Source organism: Crassostrea angulata, chromosome 2 (genome assembly GCF_025612915.1).
Source record: "Crassostrea angulata isolate pt1a10 chromosome 2, ASM2561291v2, whole genome shotgun sequence".
NCBI classification, from domain to species: Eukaryota; Metazoa; Mollusca; class Bivalvia; order Ostreida; family Ostreidae; genus Magallana; species Magallana angulata.
In genome coordinates this window covers 76628359-76643326 of record NC_069112.1, presented here as the reverse complement: position 1 = coordinate 76643326, position 14968 = coordinate 76628359, and the positions used below count along the sequence as shown (strand labels likewise).

The window sequence follows — 14968 nt, the reverse complement described above, 5'->3', positions numbered from 1 at the left end:
TTCACCGAAAGCATCATTATTCAAGGTTGAATTCAAGAAATAAGGAACACTCACCATACACCTCCACTTCACAGAGGTAACTGGCAACAGTGTCAGAGTAATAGTCAGGGTAGGTAACTCCTGGTAGTCTCTCGTTGTAGTAGATAACGTACTGTCCATGTACAGGACAGGTGGTGGTGAAGACAGAAGGTATGGTGAGTGCTGTAAAGTTATCGTCCTTGTAACACAGTGTTCCCTGTAGTCTGTCTGTTGTGTTGGAGACGTACACCGAGAATCCAAGGAAGTAATTTGATATGCTACCATAAAAAACTACAAAAGGAATCACGATCAAAGATGAACTGATAAAAGAAGCTAGATTAATTAAACAATGTCGTTATTTTAAAAAAAAGGATGAAACACGCTTTGTAAAAATTACTAAAAAAATATTATTGGAATAGAATTCTTTTGGAGTTGTGTGTAGGAAGTAAATAAAACAATAAGCAGTGGAATAAACAAAACATTTGCATGTGTTTAGTGAAAAAATAAAATGCTTTCTTTGGTGATTCATGCAGGAAATTGCAGTAAAATACATAACCCGCGTAAGTGTGTTATGTAATTTCTGTCTGCAATAATCGTTTATATCTACATCTTTCTCTTAACAAATAAATTGTTTGTCAAAAGTTTTTAAAAAAACGAAATCACTAAATTACTGTAAATTCACATCACTACGTTAGCTAAAAGAAACTGTATTACAGCCAAGTCGTCACCTATGGGAATTTGAGTCTGATACCATCATGATTATTTCGCGCATTCCGAGACTTTTCATAGGTCGCTTTAAGTTGTAACCTATTGATAAACGGGGCGTGTAGATTTCTTTAGAGCTCTAAATAAACTATAAGTTCCGTTAAAAATAAAAGGAATCATACCCGGTTGATGTAAATATTCCATGATATGTGCATCGTTAAAACTATTAAGTCTTACCATCGCCTTAGTATATATTAATGTTAAATATATATTATTTTATATATGCTAAACTTTTATTTTAGAAAAATGTTCTAAGTTTGTAATATCCCGTATATTCAATAAACCTGTTATATTTATTTTAAAGAAAACCTACAAAGATTCGAAATAACATAAAAGAATGGCAGTTTTGTTTTATTAAATTATCATAAATAATCCCATCTATGCCTACGCTTCAAACACAAGTATAACCAGAAAATAAATTAAATGAAAATTTATAGATAAAATATTAATAACATTTATTGGCCAGTGAATGTCACAGTCTACAAGTAATTTATTACCCACAGAGAAATATCCACCGGTGTTACCCAGGGAACCTGCTTGGGATGCCCCACCCCCAACGTGCCTGGTGGGAATATACCTTTAATATGCCCCTGTCAAGAGTGAATGCCACGTACAAACAAGGAAATCGAGTTTTGGGTCGGGCCCTAATTCTAACACAACTAACAGGGGATAACCAGAGATAGACCACAAAACCGCCCCTAGGAGTTCAACGCATCTAGCTGATATTCAAAAGATACCACTTATTAACCAAAATTCCTCCTTAGCACCGTGTTGTAGTTGATGAATGAGTTGGTTGTCGCGTCTACGCTGGAATCGAAAACCTTTACCACAGCATGGTGTTAAACGTTATTATGTTTTTAACTGCCCTTGGAAAATTATTAATTCTAACTCATAGTATTCTCTCTTATTTTATTAATATACAGTTTATTATGTGTCACTAATCCATATCGCCACCCATATGTTGACGATTTTTAGAATGATTAATCCAGCCTTCATTATCAAGAAGTATTAATGTCATAAACAAATAATACATATACATGTATCGACTGCGAACAATACATAAAATTACATTAACATATATAACAGGTGCCTCGTTCAATACATTGAGGGTTTCTTTACATAACACCATGTCGTTGTTCCATAACCTTAGATCAAATTCACGCACGGCATGATGGCGTCATTGGTATTTAATACAAGTACAATGATCAGTGCATACAAAAAGTGTTTGCAATGATCTGTTGCGTTAAGATGAAAATTAATGTAAAACTAAAATAAACCAAGTTTTTGTATCTGTGTACATGCATCTCTGTTTTTATCTTCAATGTTTAGAATGTATTTACATAGAAATAAGTATAATACGTAAACTGTGTAATGTCGATCACAACGTTACATGTACATCAATTCTTCATGTTTTACAGCATTACCATGGTTACCTTATCTGATCGGAAGTATGAAGAATGTCGCGTACAAGTTCGTGGAAATCTTGTTCTCAATTTAGTTATAGTTTCTAGCGATCACGAATTAATTATGTCAACAAAATCAAATATATATGACTGCTGTCACGAGAAAAGGGCTCTTACGATCACATTTTCAGAAATTCACATTTTTTGTCAATTTGGATTAGCCAACTGTTCCTGAATGCAAATATACAAAGACATTCAAGATATTGTGTTTTTTAAGCATGTTATGACAAATTTAGTAAGACATGTTAACACTATTTTGTTTGACGTTGCTTGTCGAATACGTCATGAAATCACGAACGTCAAATTTTGTTTTGTTTAATCCTTTTCAGTTGTTTCAAGAAAAAAAAATCAATAACTATCTATACAATTGTAAATGCCTAACAATATCAACAAAAATGAACAAAAACATTTTGAATATCCAGGTACACTTCGGTAAATCGATAAGATAATTAAGGATATATAAGGATATTTAAAGCCAACAAATATCAAATGTCTTCCCACCTTGAAATACATCTTAGTTTATTAAGCTGCCGGGGAGCTAACATGTAACAAACATGTAACAAACATGTAATCAAACGTCTTAGTTATTTAAGCTGCCGGGGAGCTAACAAACAGACATGTAACAAAAACACATAAACAAAAATGATTAAATTCGATGCCTATGTTTCAGCATTTTAGAGTATAATTAAGAATGCACATAAGTGCTTCATTCTGAAAAAGATAAATATTTATTTATGTATTGATCCTTTTTGCACGACTATTTTTATCGCCTAGTACCGACATTACATTTAACGTATTTTTCCGCAAGCGAGTTTAAATACCTAAAATTTACAAAATGTCTGTTTTTGAATTACGCAAGTAATATGGTATTTTCTGATTTCTCTTCTCTTTTAAAGGTCAGGTATCAACTTTATCTAAAATAATTACGGGTGAAAAAACAATCAGCTTCGACTGTCTCACTGTAATGTCACAACAAACGAAATGCGGTTAGTGGATTTGAGAAAAAGGTTTTAACAAAATAACATCTATTTTTTATACAATAATATACTCGTAACATCCGGGGTAGGATGGGGCAGTTAGGGGGGGGGGGGGGGGGAGGCGACCCTCCCACTCTTTCTCGCAGCAAACATTTTTTTCAGATATACATATAAAACATTAAATTATCATGGAGTTAACCCCCCCCCCCCCCCTTACATTTTTAGAAGCATGTAAAAATTTGAATTCTGTTCATGAACGGTGAAATCGTATTATAGTAAGTATAGGCAACACCCCCCCCCCCCCCCCCCCCACACACACACACACTTTGAAAAAAAAAATATGTTACGTGCTTTTGACTTATAAACTGTCTCTACACCACTGTTTTGTGGTACTGCATGGTTTGTGTCAGTCTTATATTTTTGGAGGGTTTTATAACAACATCAAATCGCCTTTTACCAAAGTGTTAAACACTGCACAATTCCGATGTAATTAAACAACAGGCCAATTGGCATTAACGGTCACCTGAGTAGCAAATATCCTATACACAAACTTGTCATGGAGTCTCAAATGTGCATCAAATTAATTAGGTTTCATACTGGAGTAGAAAAATTATAAATTTGTAATGACGACCACATTTCAAAAAGAACTGTGAAACCTATAATTTTGGTGAAAAACTAAAAGATCTGTCTACAAAATCATGAATTCAGTTTACCTTTCAGGTGTGTGTAAAGAAGATATTTTTTTAACGTTATATGCATTAACATCTATACATCCATTTTGGCCCTGCCCTAGAGTCCAAACCCATCCTTGAGGGTACATGAAAATAAAAAAATTCAGTAGAAGACTTCCTGGTAAACATAATTATTAGTCAGTTTTTTTTATACAGATGTGAGAGAATAGAGACGATTTTTTTAAAAAATAAATGCATTAACACTATATTGCCAAATTGCGCCCCCCCCCCCTTCATGTCCTGAACCCCTGACCCAAGGGCCATGAATATCACAATTTAGGTAAAGGAGATTGTTAATTTCATTACCATGTATTCATTTTTTTTGCCCACATGTGTGGGAGATGAGAAGAAGATTTTTTAAGATTTAAAACATTATTACTATATGGCCATATTGGACCCCACCCAAGAGCCTGAACACCTAATAAAGGGGTCATGAATTTCACAATTTTAGTAGAGGCCCTCATGGACATCACAACCATGTATTTAGTTTTTTGCTCACATGTGTGGGAGTAGAGAAGAAGATTTTTAAAGATTTAAAACATTTTTACTATATGGCCATATCTGCCCGACCCTAGAGCTTGAACACCTAACAAAGGGGTCATGAATTTCACAATTTAGGTATTTAGGTATAGGGCTTCATCGAGATCATAATCATGTTTTTCAAAAATATATGGCAGTAGAGAAAAAGATTTTCTAAGATTTAATACATTTTTACTATATGGCCATATTGACCCCACCCTAGAGCCAGAACCCCTGACCCAGGGGCCATAAATTTCACAATTTTGGTAGAGGGCGTCATGGATATCATAACTATGCAACGAGGTTTTTCCTCTCATGTGTGGGAGAAGAGAAGAAGATTTTTGAAAATTTGGCTTTTTTTTTGCTTATTTAGCCCCGCCCGTGGCACCCCAGGGGTGGTAGAGCCATAAATTTGACAATGTAAATTCTTCTTACCAGAGAGATGCTTCACACTAAAAATGGTAACGAAAGGCCGGGTAGTTTTCAAGAAGAAGTTAAAAATGTAAAATTGTTAACGCACGACGCACGAAGACCAATTGCAATAGGTCACACAAAAAAAGACTACGATGGGTTGTTCTGATGTGACTCTGTACGGAGATTTGTTAGATTGTGTATCTAGCGTGTCGTAGAGGTGAGGTTTTGTTTTACACGTCTAACTTCAATTAGATTGTACATACAGTGTAGTATTGCTTATACATTAAAACTTCTCTTATCTTGCAGAGGGTGGTTCTTAGAAATTCGGTCGGATTAGGCAACGTCCGGTTTGGAGAACATTATTGCTAATTAATTTTAGTATACATGTATAATGCAGTCTTGATCGTCTGTTCTTGCAAAATGTTTAATTCTTCTGAAATATGTTAGCCCTCCTTGATCGTGATTACGATGCAGATTTTTATTTTCTATTTGGAGAACATTAATTGCATAACGGAATACGTACGATGGGAATACTTTTCAAACAAATCATCGTAATTGATAAATTTTGAACAAGCCGATTAACTTAAGAAGTCCTACAAGATACAAGTGCATGAATCACCGGAAATTATTTCACAAACATTAACCACTCGACAAGTCAACAGGTGGCTGATTACGAATTGGCGAGAACTGTTTTTATGCAAGAAACAATGAATAAATTTACGGGAATCAAAATAAGCAAGAGGCCTATGGGCCACATCGCTCACCTGAAGAACAATATGTATAAAATCAGCTTAATGGAGTCATAATATAAATTATCTGGACAATGTAGATCCTGAATCTAATACATGTAGATCCTGTATAAATAAAATCCATTTTCCCCCTGGATATTCTTATGTTTATAATCATTAGTCCCTTTTCTAACAGGATGATTTTATAGTCATATCACATGTTAAGTATAGCAGTTCTCAAAAAGATCCTAAACAATAGTTTATATACGGGTTATAAACCTACATCAAACTCTGAACCTTCATGTGAGGCAGAAGAATTGTCCTGGGGCCAAAGTCTTAACAATTATAAAGAATCATCTGATTGATTAGTTTCTGAGAAGAAGGTCTTTAAAGATTTACTCTATATATTCCTTTGTTAAAATTTGACTCCCCATTGTGGCCCCACCCTACCCCTGAGGATCATGGTTTTCACAACTTTGAATTTTCACTACCTGACGATGCTTTCCTGGCTGATTAGTTTCTGAGAAACTTTGACCCCCCATTGTGGCCCCATCCTCCCCCCAAAGAAGATTTTTTTTAAAAAATGTATCTATAAATTCATATGTTAAACTTCGATTCCCCCCCCTAATGTGGCTCTATCCTACCCCTGGGGGTCATGATTTTCACAACTTTGAATTTACACTACCTGAGGATGCTTCCACACAAGTTTCAGCTTCCCTATCTGATTAGTTTATGAGAAGAAGATTTTTAAAGATTTACTCCATATATTCTTATGTAAAACTTTGATCCCCCTATTGTGCCCCCCCCCCTACCCCTGGGGGTAATGATTTTCACAACCTTAAATCTACACTACCTGAGAATGCTTCCACGCAAGTTTCAGCTTTCCTGGCTGATTAGGTTTTGAAAAGAAGATTTTTAAAGATTTAATCAGATATTCTTATGTAAAACTTCGAGCCACCCATTGTGGCCCCATCCTACCCCCAGGGGCTATGATTTTTGCAACTTTGAATCTACACTACCTGAGAATGCTTCCACGCAAGTTTCAGCTTTCCTGGCTGATTAGGTTTTGAAAAGAAGATTTTTAAAGATTTACTCTCTATATTCCTATGTAAAACTTCGAGCCACCCATTGTGGCCCCATCCTACCCCCAGGGGTTATGATTTTTGCAACTTTCAATCTACACTTCCAGGGATGCTTCCATACAAGTTTCAGCTTTCCTGGCTAATTTGTTTCTGAGAAGAAGATTTTTAAAGATTTACTCTCAATATTCCTATGTAAAACTTCGACCCTCCATTGTGGCCACATCCGACATCCGGGGGTCATGATTTTCACAACTTTGTATCTACACTACCTGAGGATGCAGTCACACAATTTTCAGTTTACCTGGCTGATTAGTTTCTGAGAAGAAGAGTTTTAAAGATTTACTCTATATATTCATGTGTTAAACTTTGACCCCCATTGTAGCCCCACCCTCCCCCTGAGGGTGATGATTTTCACAACTTTGAATTTACAATGCCTGAGGATGCTTCCACACAATTTTCAGCTTTCCTGGCTCATTAGTTTTTGAGAAGAATATTTTTAAAGATTTACTCTCTATATTCCTATGTAATACATCGACCCCCCATTGTGGCCCCATCCTACCCCCGAGGGTCATGATTTTCACAACTTTGTATCTACACTACCTGAGGATGCAGTCACACAATGTCAGTTTTCCTGGCTGATTAGTTTCTGAGAAGAAGATTTTTAAAGATTTACTCTATAAATTCCTTTGTTAAACTTTGACCCCCTTTTGTGGCCCCACCCTCCCCCTGAGGGTCATGATTTTCACAAAATCAAATTTACAATGCCTGAGTATGCATCCATACAAGTTTCAGCTTTCCTGGCTGATTAGTTTCTGACAAGAAGAATTTAAAAGATTTACTCAGATATTCTTACGTAAAACTTCGAGCCACCCATTATGGCCCCATCCTACCCCCAGGGGTTATTATTTTTGCAACTTTCAATCTAAACTACCTGAGGATGCTTCCATACAAGTTTCAGCTTTCCTGGCTCATTAGTTTCTGAAAAGATTTTTAAAGATTTGCTCTCTATATTCCTATGTAAAACTTTGACCCCCCATTGTGGCCACATCCTACACCCGGGGGTCATGATTTTTACAACTTTGTTTTAACACTACCTGAGGATGCAGTCACACAATTTTCAGTTTACCTGGCTGATTAGTTTCTGAGAAGAAGAGTTTTAAAGATTTACTCCGTATATTCTTGTGTTAAACTTTGACCCCCATTGTGGCCCCAGTCTCCCCCTGAGGGTGATGATTTTCACAACTTTGAATTTACAATGCCTGAGGATGCTTCCAAACAATTTTCAGCTTTTCTGGCTGATTAGTTTCTGAGAAGAAGATTTTTAAAGATTCACTCTCTATATTCCTATGTAAAACTTCGAGCCACCCATTGTGGCCCCATCCTACCCCTGGGGGTCATGTTTTCACAACTTTGAATCTACACTACCTGAGAATGCTTCCACACAAGTGTCAGTTTTCCTGGCTGATTGGTTTTTGAGAAGAAGATTTTTAAAGATTTACTCAGATATTCTTATGTAAAACTTCGAGCCACCCATTGTGGCCCCATCCTACCCCCGGGGATTATGCAACTTTGTATCTACCCTACCTTAGGATGCTTCCACACAAGTTTCAGCTTTCCTAGCTGATTAGTTTCTGAGACGAAGATTTTTAAAGATTTACTCTCTATATTCCTAAGTTAAACTTCAACCCCCAAAGTGGCCCCATCCTACCCCCGGGGGTCATGATTTTCACAACTTTATTTTTACACTACCTGAGGATGCAGTCACACAAATTTTAGCTTTCCTGGCTGATTAGTTTTTGAGAAGAAGATTTTAAAAGATTTACTCAGATATTATTATGTAAAACTTCGAGCCACTCATTGTGGCCCCATCCTACCCCCGGAGATTATGATTTTCCCAACTTTGTATCTACCCTACCTTAGGATGCTTCCACACAAGTTTCAGCTTTCCTAGCTGATTAGTTTCTGAGAAGAAGATTTTTAAAGATTTACTCTCTATATTCCTATGTAAAACTTCGACCCCCCCCCCATTGTGGCCCCATCCTACCCCCGGGGGTCATGATTTTCACAACTTTGTATCTACACTACCTGAGGATGCAGTCACGCAAGTTTCAGCTTTCCTGGCTGATTAGTGTTTGAGTAGAAGATTTTTAAAGATTTACTCTATATATTCATGTGTTGAACTTTGACCCCCCCCCCCCCCCCCTCATTGTGGACCCACCCTACCCCTGGGGGTCATGTTTTTCACAACTTTGAATTAACACTACCTGAGGATGCGTCCGTACAAGTTTCAGCTTTCCTGGCTGATTCGTTTCTGAGAAGAATATTTTTAAAGATTTACTCTATATATTCCTATGTTAAACTTCGACCCCCCCCCCATTGTGGCCCTACCCTACCCCCTGGGGTCATAATTTTCACAACTTTGTATCTACACTACCTGAGGATGCTTCCACACAAGTTTCAGCTTTTCTGGTTTTATGGTTCGTGAGAAGAAGATTTTTGAAAATTTCTCGATAATTTTCATAAATTCCTAATTATCTCCCTTTGCAAAAGGGCGTGATCCTTAATTAGCCTTAGGCTAAGGATGCTTTGTGCCAAGTTTGTTTAAAATTGGCCCAGTGGTTCTTGAGAAGATGTTGAAAATATGAGAAGTTTACAGACACACAGACAAAATGTGATCAGAATAGCTCACTTGAGCTTTCAGCTCCGGTGAGCTTAAAACGGTAATAAACGGGAATTTAATCAAGAATGGAGTATTTTGACGAAGTAAAATGTGACTCCGTAAGTGTAACTATGATACAACGCGCATTACAAACAATACCGGCAGTTTTACTCCCACGGTGTCGTGAATCATGGCCTGAAAAAAATGAGGTGAAATATAATACACAACCCCCATTTTGGATGTCATTCTGGCAGAAAAAATGCGTATTTATTTATAACAAGACCTAACGGTATCAACTGAAATGAATTGCTAGTTTTGACTAATGTTCACAGTTGTTTAAATCAAAAAGCAACGAAGGAAAATTGATCGATAATTGAGCAGTAATTATCCCGCATAAGGCCGATCGATGAGTGGCCGGAGTACGGGAGATAACTTCCACTAATTATAAAGAGTTGGTTCTTTTCATCTCGGCCGGTTTTACAGAATAGACAAGATCTGGGTTACACAACATTTTTTTAAACATAAAATGATAAGAAAATGTCAAGGGACTGAATAATTTTGCCGGATTGGACAACATGCCGGAATGGACAACATTCAGATTCAACAAGTTTTACTGTATACTTATGGGATTATTCAGCACAATAGAAGTAAACTAGAGACGAGCTCGTTGCAAGCAACGATTAGGTTTTCCGTCGTAGCTGCGTCATACTTGTGACGTATTACAAAAATATTTTAGCTGACCATAGTACAATATTAGATGTACAAACACTGAGAAACAAAGTATTTTATTACCTAATCAAACGGATTTTGTTGTTTTATTACCAATTAAATATTTGCGTCTATTTTGAACTGCCGGTCAATAGACTGCGATCTATTGGACCACCGGTCAATAGACTGCAATCTATTGGACCGGCAACGTATTTCAGAACGCGGGTATGTTAATGTTACATCCTTTCGATAGTTCTCAGGGAATGTATATTCCTTTACATAGACGTTGTTTTTAGTACTTGGTGAAACCAAATTCAATGTTATCAAAATGGAGTATCAAATAATCTTTAAAGCCTCAAATAAGGTAAAAGACTATTCAAAATCTAATGGGTTTAAGCCCCCCTTCTTTTGTTTAAACTACTATTAAATTGAGATGTTGTAATGCATGCAACAGGTTCTGTGCATGTAAAAGATGAAAAAAAATATCTTAGTATATTGCATAATAGCACGAAAACCATCTGCAATATGCAAATTGTAAACCCCGAAAACTAAAAAAGGAATTAGGTAATAAAACAATTATTTAATGCTTGAACAGTCAATAGACCAGAATTTTGTTCCCTTGATGCAGGGAACAGCTCAGTATGATCTATTGCCCTCGGCCGTTGGCCTCGGGCAATAGATCATACTGAGCTGTCCCCTGCACCTCGGGAAAAATATTCTGGTCTATTGACTGCTCCAGCATTAAATAATTGTATAATATTTCTGTGACCGCGTAGATTTTACGGTGCTAGAGAATTCGTCTGGATCTGCATCGGTCGTGTGCAGTACGAACCGGGTGAGGGAATGTTGGGGTAAAGTGTATAAGGTATAAGGTTGTGGCGCGCCGTGGGCTGTAAGCTAAAACGAAGGGTAGGTTTGCCGTCCCGAAGGTCCACCAGTATACAGTTCCAGAGAAATAAACAGGCAATTGATGCAGGATTCCACATTAATTGGACGAGACTCAACGATGGCAACATTATAACAATTTAACAGACAGACATGTTACAAACAGTCGGATATGGCCAATAGTGGCCTCCGGACTCAAGACTCTGGGAGAGTCGGACGTGGCCGGGGCTGGCCGCCGTATTCCAGACTGCGCATTGACAATTGTACATAACTATTTATAAGAATCTTAACAATGAGTATAAATTGACAGGTAATGATATAAGTAAGCTGAGTGAAAGGTTCACAGATATTAAATAAACTCAATGAGTATTTGATGTCCAAGAAATGAAAATCTGATAATTGCACAATGTTGTTTTAAGAGATAAACAGTCCTTGAGACATGACACTCTGTCTCTTTGAAATCACATATAAAGTCTGAAAAGTGTCAATCACTAAATAAAAAGTAACTTTGTAAGAAATAAACTGTGAGAAAAAATTATACAAAACAGATGTTGAACTTTACGAGTAAAGTAAAAAAAAATATAATTGAACAGTGCATTTTGCACGATGATTCTACATGTTTATAAGCAAATACAGATTTTAACACGTTGTCTCTAGCTTGATTCGCCGCATTTTATTCACAGAGTGGGACTATGGTTATGCCCGGTACGAAGGTAAAAAGACCATTGGCAAACGTTTTACACGCATTTTTATCGAACGCAAGCGCCAATGAATCTCTTAGTATATATGCGGATATCCTGGAAATTTTACAGGGGGTTTTGAAGAATAATTTTGTATTTCGAGGAGGGGGAACATGCGCGGATCAGAAAATTTTTCCGGGGTGGGGGTTGAAAAGTCAGACGGTTTTTTGAGTTTGCCAAGGGATGTCCGAGGCATATTTGGTAAGTTTATAATGTACACGTAATTGAAAGAAATTTCACGGGGGGGGGGGGGGGGTTGGAACCCTTCCCCTTCCAGATCCGCGCATGGAGAAGACCGGTGCCGGTAATTTTACTGTAATTTTAACCATTTTTATTTAATTATTCATGTTCATAATTATCAGAAAACCAATATTATCTTTCAAAGCAGTTAAAACTTAAACTTAAGATACGAACCATTTAGTCTCGGTGAGTATTGCGTCCGCGTACGAAAGAAATGGCAATTTTCAAGAAATTCGGATGGACGATCTGTGTCCTAGGTCGTCCATCCGATTCTTTTTCAGACTAAAAGCTACAGACCTGCAGTTAGAGATTGTCAAACGTTTATTGATTATGTCAATTTGTTTGTCTCAAAGAATCATTTTTTAAATCAATAAAGTTTTACCTTAAAAAAAAGAAAGAAATCGGGCACAATTTTCAATGTTAGCATTTTACAATTTTATGGTCTAATAAAATTTCAAGAAACAACTCTTCATTGCTTAATCCGAAATATTGCATGAAAAAAAAATTACATCGCATTTTTAAAATTACAAAAGGATAGTCAAAATGAACTTGGATTAACCGCTAACAAACAGGCATAAAGAGAGACTGAGAACCAATTTCTTCTCTTTTTTTTACATCAAAAGAAATTCAAAAATAAATCAAAATATATTTTTTCTTTGTATGCGTTAATGAACATGTAGATCAGCAAGGGGTTCTTTGTCGTGCAAGCACCTACTTAACAGATTGTTACACGGGTCTACAACGATGACAAATATCGAAAAGGCAATATTGTGGGTGATGGATGAATGTGTAGTTTGTTTTGGAAATTATTTTTGATACATGTAATTATATTCATCTGGATCGGTTATGTTTGTTGGTTTGTTTTATTTATTCAAGAAGGGAATAAAGAAATGAGTAATTTTCAGACACTAAGCATCGTTTTTGAAAGTGTGTGTGGGGGGGGGGGGGGGGGGGGCAAACTCATCCAACAAGTCTTGACAAGCAAAAAAAGAAAAGAAGAAGAATTTTGAATTTTTCAAAATTGTCAAAATTTCACCGTAATTTCATGATTTTCATACCATTTTTTTTTACATGCTACCAAAATGGGGGGGGGGGGCAACTCCATGATAATTCAATTTTTGTATGTAAATTTAAAAAAAATAGTTGCTGCGAGAAAAACGGGGGAGAGGACATCTTTATGTCATATAACATGTGAAACTGATTTCATTCCACCCACAAGCTTGAAATAATTTTAATGAAAACAATATAAATAGACGTCATAAATCCCATATCAAACGACATATTACCACTTGATTCTGCGCGTCTTTTTAATGAATTTATAAACAGCGGCAAATTCTAAAATGTATTTTTAAAGGTGATGTTAGCTGCAAGTGTGTAGACCTTGTATGAAAAATTTCGGATGGTAGTCAATTTTTCCGGGATACAGACCGAGCGTGTACATGTACTAATCCTTCTTCACAATGTAATTTTTGTATATATCTTCTCTACACTGTAAACACAGTTTATTGAGAATAAAGTTCATTGTCATTGGTACATATATGCAGCTAAGGTAACTAAGAATGCTTCCAATAAAATACTAAGTTGAGTAATGCAAGCTTTTAAGAAAGCAATACTTATATTTGTTTAAAATATAACACCCCCAATACTTCGTCTTACATTCGCTATTTGTAGAACAAGCAGAACCAGTATCAGTCCGACCGGCCTAACCATATACATTGTTGAAATTTAATTGTCCTAGCATTGCATTGCTCTGCATGTACACAATTTCTTTTGAAAATTAAACACTTAAAGTGTTCATCTATATGGCTACACATAACGTACACACGTGATTCAAAATAACGCAGACCGAAAACGGTAAATAATTCAGTCATTAGGTCTACATTTTATAGAACTTGTAAAAAAAAACACATTGCGGGTCTGAATGTTTGTTGATATGTCAATCTATCAATACTAATATACAGTTTGTTAATTATTTTCGATTGCTAAGACTACAGCGTATTTGATGAACATTGAACAACATTTTTTCCATGCCACTTTTTTCCATGGAAGATAGCGAGTACAAGTATAAAGCATTTATAAAATTTATTTAATTACCTCTTTAGAATTGTGTATGGAATAAATAATTTATAAGTTGCTGCTGAAGGTTGTTTGGTATTTCCGTTTGTAGATGTTTTGCAAGTAAAAAACGTGAAACGCGGGGCAAGTCATAATTAATATCCCTAATAATCGTAACTTAAAACTAGCGGCTTTGGATTCAAATATTATCGTATACGAATATTACATTCACTTTTTGAAATCATCTCCACGATGATAATTATATTATGTTCATCGCAAATCAGTATTATTTTTTTTTTTGCTTTAAAAGAAATGTTCTATCGGGAGCAATCCCGCGTTCGCGTACATTTGTCATGTCAGTAATACACATTGTGCTTTATAAGACGGCCGTGTATACGTATTGTAGAAAATTTGAGTTTGATTACCATGTATTGGAACCATTTTATTAACACATCTCCCAGTACTGAAACAATTCAAAGTAACACAGTGGGGCGTTAAACGTGAACGTCCAGCTCTACAAGCACATGCACTGTCGTCTAGGCGACGGCCATGAATACAGCTAGCGACTCTCTTATCGATCGGTTACCTGAGTCTCGTAATGCATCTAAATATAGACAGGGGCACAGTTATGAAACAAACAACAAAAATAAGGTCAGAGAGGTTCATCTTTATGAAATGAAAATGGACATATGAATAAAAACATTTGGGAATTTTATGTGGAATTATTTTGGCGCGCTACATGTATCAGTTAGTGCATTACAAGAAGTCCTTTCATAACCTCATAAACGTGCGCACCCCCACAAAAATGGACCGAACTGACAACAATTGTTTCTGCAAATACTGACTATAAATTACGAAAACATTAAATTGAATACTATGGAAGGATTCAAAATTAATTTCTTTACAACTTTGCTTCAATAATGCATTAGAAATTTTTATTCCTTTGTAAGTTATTGACAAGAAACGTTGGACGCCTCTAACTCC

The 14968-nt window shown here is 36.2% G+C and overlaps 1 protein-coding gene across 2 annotated transcripts in view; it reads right to left on the bottom strand.

Annotated features, from left to right (window-relative positions):
- Positions 1 to 14968, bottom strand: part of LOC128170923 (multiple epidermal growth factor-like domains protein 10) — a 51104-nt gene that overhangs the window by 12705 nt on the left and 23431 nt on the right. For both annotated transcript variants that reach the window (XM_052836688.1, XM_052836689.1), the window contains exon 3: positions 55 to 309. In XM_052836688.1, coding sequence (XP_052692648.1) covers positions 55 to 309 — 255 coding nt within the window. The remainder of the gene's footprint in view (positions 1 to 54; positions 310 to 14968) is intronic.